At 48.0% G+C, this 7,784-nt stretch overlaps 1 protein-coding gene across 1 annotated transcript; it reads right to left on the bottom strand.

Moving 5' to 3' along the window:
* Positions 1 to 6,453: 6,453 nt before the first annotated feature.
* Positions 6,454 to 7,553, bottom strand: LOC127338160 (uncharacterized). Its single transcript, XM_051364395.2, has 3 exons — positions 7,108 to 7,553; positions 6,902 to 6,997; positions 6,454 to 6,774 (listed from the first exon to the last, which is right to left on the bottom strand). Exons 1-3 carry the CDS (start codon positions 7,495 to 7,497, stop codon positions 6,583 to 6,585), a joined length of 678 nt encoding a protein of 225 aa, XP_051220355.1. The 5' UTR covers positions 7,498 to 7,553; the 3' UTR covers positions 6,454 to 6,582.
* Between the last annotated feature and the right edge of the window lie 231 nt (positions 7,554 to 7,784).

The following is a 7,784-nucleotide window of genomic DNA, read 5'->3' as shown; positions in this document are numbered from 1 at the left end:
AGTACAAGTTTTATTTGAATGAATATAGCTTTGCAAGTTATCAATGATTATGAGTAGACCATTACGATTGAGTATGCAAGTTGTGCCTTATAAACTCTAACATGAGAGCGCTGCTCAATGAGATAAATATAATCTGTTAATTGTTCTCTGACCAAGAACGAAGTTTGCCATCACCAATCATGATTTCTCATGCACCTTTACTTGTGATTACCTTATACTTGTTTCAATATGAGTTATAAGAGGTTGTTTACTATAATGTCCTGTGTGAATGAATATGATGCTTCTTGTCCGTATTTTATTTATCGACTCTTCACTCCATAAACATGTGGTCATGTCTATCGAGCTCAGTTTCGCTTGGGGACAAGCGAAGTCTAAGCTTGGGGGAGTTGATACGTCCAATTTGCATCACTATTTTATATCATAATTTGCTGTTATTCATTGATATATTTCATATTGGGACACAATACTTATGTTATTTCATCTATTTTGCATGTTTCATCATTATTGGAGGATCGAACACGGAGCCGGGATTCTGCTGGAAAAAGCACCGTCGAGAATGCAATATTTCGGAAGATCAACTCGGAAGGAAATTATACCAAAAATCCTATTTTTCAAGATGACGAAGGAAGCCGGAAGGAGGAGCCGGGGAGGAGCCGGGGTGGGCCCACACCCTAGGGCGGCGCGGCCTGTGCCCCCGGCCGCGCCGGCCTATGGTCCTGGGGGCCCACGACCCTTTTCGCCTCCTTTTCTTCGCCAAACCCTTCGTCCCGAAGACCTAAGCCACGTAGGGTACCTCGCGAAGAGTTACTGACCGCCTCTGCGGGGCGGAGAACACCAGAGAGAAAAGAGCTCTCCGGCGGGCAGGAATCCGCCGGAAATTCCTCCGGGAGGGGAAATCGACGCCATCGACACCGTCATCGAGCTGGACATCATCGCCATCACCATCATCATCATCTCCACCATCATCACCACCGTCATCACCGCTGGACACCGCCACCGCCGTAGCAATTTGGGTTTGATCTTGATTGTTTGATAGGGGAAACTCTCCCGGTATCGATTCCTACTTGTTGTTGATGCTATTGAGTGAAACCATTGAACCAAGTTTATGTTCAGATTGTTATTCATCATCATATCACCTCTGATCATGTTCCGTATGATGTCTTGTGAGTAGTTCGTTTAGTTCTTGAGGACATGGGTGAAGTCTAAATGTTAGTAGTGAACTATGGTTGAGTAATATTCAATGGTGTGATATTTAAGTTGTGGTGTTATTCTTCTAGTGGTGTCATGTGAACGTCGACTACATGACACTTCACCATTTATGGGCCTAGGGGAATGCATCTTGTATTCGTTTGCTAATTGCGGGGTTGCCGGAGTGACAGAAACCTAAACCCCCGTTGGTATATCGATGCAGGAGGGATCGCAGATCTCGTAGTTTAAGGCTGTGGTTAGATTTAATTCTTAATTACTTTCTTGTAGTTGCGGATGCTTGCAAGGGGTATAATCACAAGTATGTATTAGTCCTAGGAAGGGCGGTACATTAGCATAGGTTCACCCACACAACACTTATCACAACAATGAAGATTATTTAGCCGTATGTAGCGAAAGCACTAGACTAAAATCCCGTGTGTCCTCGAGAACGTTTGGTCATTATAAGTAAACAAACCGGCTTGTCCTTTGTGCTAAAAAGGATTGGGCCACTCGCTGCAATTATTACTCTCGCACTTTACATACTCGTACTTTATTCAACTGTTACATCAAACCCCCTGAATACTTGTCTGTGAGCATTTACAGTGAATCCTTCATCGAAACTGCTTGTCAACACCTTCTGCTCCTCGTTGGGATCGATATTCTTACTTATCGAAGATACTACGATACACCCCCTATACTTGTGGGTCATCAGCATCCCAAATGGGCCTGCCGAAGATAGTACCCGGGGTTTACTGAAGGCCCACTACCCGAAGAATAAGAAGATTCGGAAGCCCAAGATATTATTAAGGAAAGCTAGAGTTGTAATAGGAAGTGTTATTTGTAAATCTTGCGGGATGAGTTAGAAACCTTCCCGGACTCTGTAACTTGTACAACACGAATCCCTCGGCTCCGCCTCCTATATAAGGGGGAGTCGAGGGACGAAGAAAGCATTGAATCATTGTTTCTCAAACCCTAGTTTCAGAATCGTCGAGTACTTTTCGGCTGAAACCTTCGAGATCTACTTGCCCTCTACTTCCAACTAAACCCTAGTCTACAACCTGTAGGCACTGACAAGTTAATACCTTGTTAGTAGGTGAAGGAGGTCACAGTTGGGAAGGGTGGATATGCTGCCATGGGTCATCCGATAGTCTCCCACGGGGTTGTGGCGAGCTGGATTTGTCATCAGTGCTCCAAAATGAAACCAGTGAATTACGAAATTGTGATGATGCATATGTTATTTGAGATGTTGCAAACCCATACATGTTTTATTGCAAACACATAACCGACATGTTATGGTGACTCTAGGTATCTATTGCCAATCAGGTGTTCATGTTGCTGGTGTAATTTTGTGGCGCTGCATAATTTGATCTCCATGATACATCTAATGGGTTTTCATGACTTTCCACGATAAATAATAATCAAGTGGCATTGCAACATCTATCACTAGAGTTTCCTAGCTACATATTGGTTGGTGGAATACTTTTCGATTCCGTTTGAACACTCTAACAATGGTGTGTCCAACTTACAGCGCAAAAGTCGATTTCTAACAAATGTACATGTGAAATAAAGATGGTGAGCTCAAATAGATCATTTAAGGCTGGAGCAAAAACCTGGGAAAGGACTCCAAAGCCCTAAAAACATCGCTGCTCCTCCAAATCTCACAGCTGGACACCCAGGCGGACTCAGTGGGTCTGGACGATGATGCCTGGGCAATCCGTTACCAACTTGAGGACCAACTTCTGCAGTTCTATCGTGTTGAAGAAGAGTACTGGAGACAGCGTGGTAGGGTGAAGTGGGCACTCTAGGGGGATGCCAACACGGCCTACTTCCACGCGGTGGCAAATGGAAGACGCCGCAAGTGTAACATCACTGCTCTCAGGAACGAAACTGGGCCGATTTCTGAGCCAAGACAAATCCAAGAGCACGTTTACAGCTTCTACAGAGAGCTCCTTGGCACCACAGCGCACAGGATGCGCGGGCTGGCCCCCAACATCTGGGAGGGAGTTGGGCGCGTCACCGAGGAGGAGAACAATGGTATCCTCATCACCTTCTCTGAAGAAGAGCTTGAGGCAGTCGTAAAAGACATGAAATCTAACACTGCACCTGGCCCTGACGGCTTCCCCGTCCTATTTTTTAAGAAGTTCTGGCCCTTGGTGAAACACGGGGTTTTACACATTTTGAATGACTTTGTGTTGGGGCGCATTGACATTGCCAGGCTCAATTTTGGAGTTTTGTCCCTTATCCCTAAAGTCCCGGGCGCCGACCTTATCACCCAGTTCCGCCCGATAGCACTCATCAATGTTATCTTCAAAATCATCTCCAGAGCATATGCTACGCGGCTCGACCCTATCGCTAACCGAGTGATTAGCCCCCATCAAATGACTTTCATCAAAGGAAGGAACATTTTGGATGGACCGTTGGCCTTGATTGAGGTCATTCATGAGCTGCGATCCAAGAAGCTAGGAGGAATCCTCCCGAAACTTGACTTTGAGAAGGCGTACGACCGCGTGAATTGGGATTTTCTCGCCGAGGTGCTCAGATGCAAAGGTTTCAATGAGGCGTACATTCACCGCATTTTACAGCTAGTCTCCGGGGGTCAGACCGCAATCTCCATTAATGGGGAGATTGGCCCGTTCTTCTGGAACAAACGTGGAGTCCGACAAGGGGATCCCCTATCTCCTCTGCTTTTCAATTTCATTGGGGAGGCCCTTTCGGGCATGCTCACGGCTGCGATGCAGGCAGGGCACATACATGGGGTAGTGCCACACTTAATTCCAGGGGGACTTTCTCACCTCCAATACGCAGACGACACCCTTATTCTGATCCAGAACGAAGAGCAAAGCATCATTAATCTCAAATTCCTTCTCATGTGCTTCGAGGATATGTCCGGCCTCAAGATTAATTTCCACAAAAGCGAAGTCATAGTGTTGGATGCTCAAGCAGAGGAACAAGCTAGCATAGCAAACAAGTTCAACTGCAAGCAGGGTGCCTTCCCATTTATATACCTAGGACTCCCTATATCTGACAGAAAACTCTCCCTGGAACAATGGTTATTCCTGGTGCGCCGCTTAGCCTCTAAACTAGAACCTTGGTTGGGAAGACTGTTGTCCTCGGGTGGACGGCTCGTCTTATCCAATTCCTGTCTGGATAATCTGCCTATGTTGCCATGGGCCTCTTCTTGCTCCATGACGGCATCCACGCGAAATTTGACTCAATCAGATCAAAGTTCTTCTGGGAAGGAGCAGGCCCCAATCGCAAGTATCACATGGTTAACTGCCGACGGTGTGCAGGCTTAAACCTATGGGGGGATTAGACCTGCTAAATACTAAAAAGATGAATGTGGCCCTGCTCCTGAAATGGGCCTGGAAACTTTACCAACAGGACGATTCTATCTGGGAAAAACTCATCAGGGCGAAATATGTTGATGCTGAAAACATATTTGCAGGTTCGGGCCATGGGGGCTCGCAATTCTGGAAAGCTCTGCATAAGATCAAGCATCTCTTCAAAGTGGGGGCCAAACATGAAGTGCGGAATGGGCTCCGTACAAACTTCTGGTCTGATTGGTGGCTTGGGACGCTCCACTCAAAGACTCTTTTCCACATCTCTTTGCGATCTGTGACAATCCCGATGTCTCTGTTGCGGTGGCCTGTCAACAGGAGGGTCTGAATATCCGCTTCTGTCGTTCTCTGGGCCCCACGGACATGAGGCAGTGGAGGGCGCTGCAAACATGTGTGGATCATGTTCAGTTGATCGACGGGCTAGATACTATCCTTTGGCACCTTGAACCATCAGGCAAATACTCTGTCAAGTCCATGTATTCGAAACTCTCGCAAGGTACCACGGTAGCTCACTTCAAAGATATGTGGGGCACGAAGGTGCCGTTAAAAGTCAAGATCTTCTCCTGGCAGTTGGTCATGGACTAGCTCCCAACCTGCAGTCAAATCGCAACCAGACACGACCCTTCCAACGGTGCATGCTCCCCATGTGGGGCCACAAAGGACGCTGCACACGCTTTCATTAGCTGCTCGCTTGCCAAGTTTGCCTGGAGCGCGCTCAGACAGGTCTTAGGCTGCAATTGGTGCCCTGCTAATTTTGCGCAATTCCATGCTATCCTTAGTAGCTTTTCGGGTTTATCTCGTAGGTTGCTTTGGGTATTCTTCCTTGCGCAATCTTGGGCCTTATGGCTGATCCGTAATAAGCTCACCATCGAGAGGAAGATCATTAACCACCCCGCTGACGTTTTATATAAAACTGTGATCCCTTTGCAGCTTTGGAGCTCCAGGTTCAAAGGAAGGGACAAGGAGGGTCTCTCGTGGATGGCGAACCAGCTAAGGGAGCTATACGCATCTATGAGGCCAAGAAACTGAAGTCAACGGCGAAGCCCTGAGCCCTTCCCCACGCGGTGTCCGACGCTATCGCCGGGGCTCCCCATCAACGCCTTGCCTAGCCCCCGGCGTTAGTTCGTTTCTGGTTGTGTTTTGGCTAAGCTGTATGCCGCAGTATGTTGTTCTTTAAGTTTCGTATCTTGGTCTGTATGACTTGCTAAACGTCAAGGCTTTATTGATTTAAAGTCAGGCACCTGGTGCCTTTTATCTAAAAAAAAATAGATCATTTAATTTCCCGCCTAGGATATGATCTAGAGGGCAGGCGTGTACCTGGTGGTACGTTGCTACATGCATTCATGTCTGGTCACCTCTCTGTTCTTGCTTGCTGCAAAGCGGTGGAGGATGGGACCGGGGTGTTCCTCCTTTGTTAGCTCATAGCAACAACTTATCATATTTCCGTGTCGAGATTTATCCCTAATCTAAACACGGCGACCTAACAGGATAACACGTTACTCCCATTCATGTCTCAGCGGCACTATGCTGTGACTTATTGGGTAAAACATACATAGAAATGTCAAGATTTGTTCCTAATCTGATAAACTCAGCACTTGCCATTTTCGTAGGAGAGGAGCTGTCCATAAATTATTAGTCTCTGTCGCATACATGCCCGTCAATTGTGTATGAAACTGACCTGACTCTTGATTATGTTGATGTCCCATAATAAGAAAAACGGATCCTTTGCTCTGTTAGCTTGACAGTCATAGCTTTGGTTCAAAATTTGCCACATTGTTGTCATCTGCTTCTATGGTTGGAAAATGTACCAGGCCTGTCATATCCGAACTTCAACATTCACAATGATTCCTGTTGTGGAAGACACTGAACAAGTATTGCTATGCCCAGATTCAGATCACACTGAAGATGCTACTGCGATTCTTTTCAATGAGTAAATATTTTTCCATGATCTTCATTAAGACAATCAAACGGCTCAGTAAATGTAATAAATTAAACCAAATTACATTCGGTATCATTTGATCTGGGTTAATCTATGCCAGTAGGAAAATTTCTACTCCTACTTGTTGAAGAGCCACTTCAGGCTGAGCTTGGGGTGCCCCAGCCACTCGCAGAGAGCAGGGGGATCCAAGAACCTGAAACTAATCTTGGAGAGCCACTCAAAGAGAGGAGGCCCCAAGAACCTGACAAATTTCTTCGCCAGGAAACATCTCCATGACCCACAGCTCGCGCTTGGCATCATGAATCCGGCCTGCAAGAAACAAAGAAACGCAGCTGCTTCTGTCAGAACCAAATTCCACCAAATGATGTTCTTGTTTGTTGCTGCAACCATCATGCACAAGATCACGGTGCAGCGGTGTAGGGTGTGGCAATTGTACCATGATGCGAAGCGCCGCGACGGAAGCCGCGGCGACGGCGAGTGCGCCGACGACGCAGAGAGCCCTCGTCGTCGCCGGCCGCATCAGCGCTCGATCCTGCGGCGAACGCACATACAGAAGAAGGGGCCAGAATCTCAGATCAAGCAAAAAACAAAACTAGTTGAGAAAGACTGAAAGAGGAGTTAGAGGCATTAGCATGGACGAACCAATAGAGAGGGGCTCGCCGGAGTGTGCGAGCCCGGCTTGTCGGCGGAGCGCGGCGGTTTCTTGCGGCGGAGAACGGAGGGGAGCCGCGGCGCTCGGGGCAGCCTGTTCCGCAGGAAGTGGAGGAGCTTGAGGGTGCGCGGCTTCTTCTCGGGCTCTGAAGCGCGGCCGCATTGGGAGGTGACGGCGAGGCGCAGGCGGCGGGGGAGGCGGACGAGGAAGGAGAGGCGCTCGCCGCCCTGGCCCCACCCCGGGAGGATGTTCTCAGCGGCGGCGCGGATCTCCAACCCGCCGCGGTAAGTCAGGCAGGCGGTCACCGACCACGTCGCCGGCGGCGGCGGCGTCGACGCCACTCCGGGGTAGTTCGCGACCGCTCGCTCTGCTTTCGCCATGCGCCTTCAGTCACTCAGATGGGGTAGTTCGTGAGGAACTGTAGATCTACCGGAAAGCGCTGTGAAGTTTCGAAGAAAGACACAAAAGTATACCCTGAAAATGAGCCGAAGCTTCGAAAAAAGTCTGAAATTTGAAATGCATGGAGTAGTTGTTCCTGCATTGCACGTATATTGCACACAGTTCTTGTGAATATGCAAAATTTCATCTAGATATGACCATGTGAAAAACATGGTTTCATGACTTGGAGCAGCGGCATGTAAGCGGGGGCGACTGCACAGGAGAAGAC

Source organism: Lolium perenne, chromosome 3 (genome assembly GCF_019359855.2).
Source record: "Lolium perenne isolate Kyuss_39 chromosome 3, Kyuss_2.0, whole genome shotgun sequence".
Classification (NCBI taxonomy): Eukaryota; Viridiplantae; Streptophyta; class Magnoliopsida; order Poales; family Poaceae; genus Lolium; species Lolium perenne.
Note: the sequence above shows the minus strand (reverse complement) of the source record. Positions and strands in the feature narration are given on the sequence as shown.

Coding starts and splice junctions, on each gene's coding strand:
- LOC127338160 (XM_051364395.2), bottom strand. CDS start 7,497: ATGGCGAAAGCAGAGCGAGCGGTCGCGAACTACCCCGGAGTGGCGTCG. Junction 6,998..7,107: donor CGGCGAGCCCCTCTCTATTG/GTTCGTCCATGC, acceptor CGTTCGCCGCAG/GATCGAGCGCTGATGCGGCC. Junction 6,775..6,901: donor TCGCGGCGCTTCGCATCATG/GTACAATTGCCA, acceptor TGTTTCTTGCAG/GCCGGATTCATGATGCCAAG.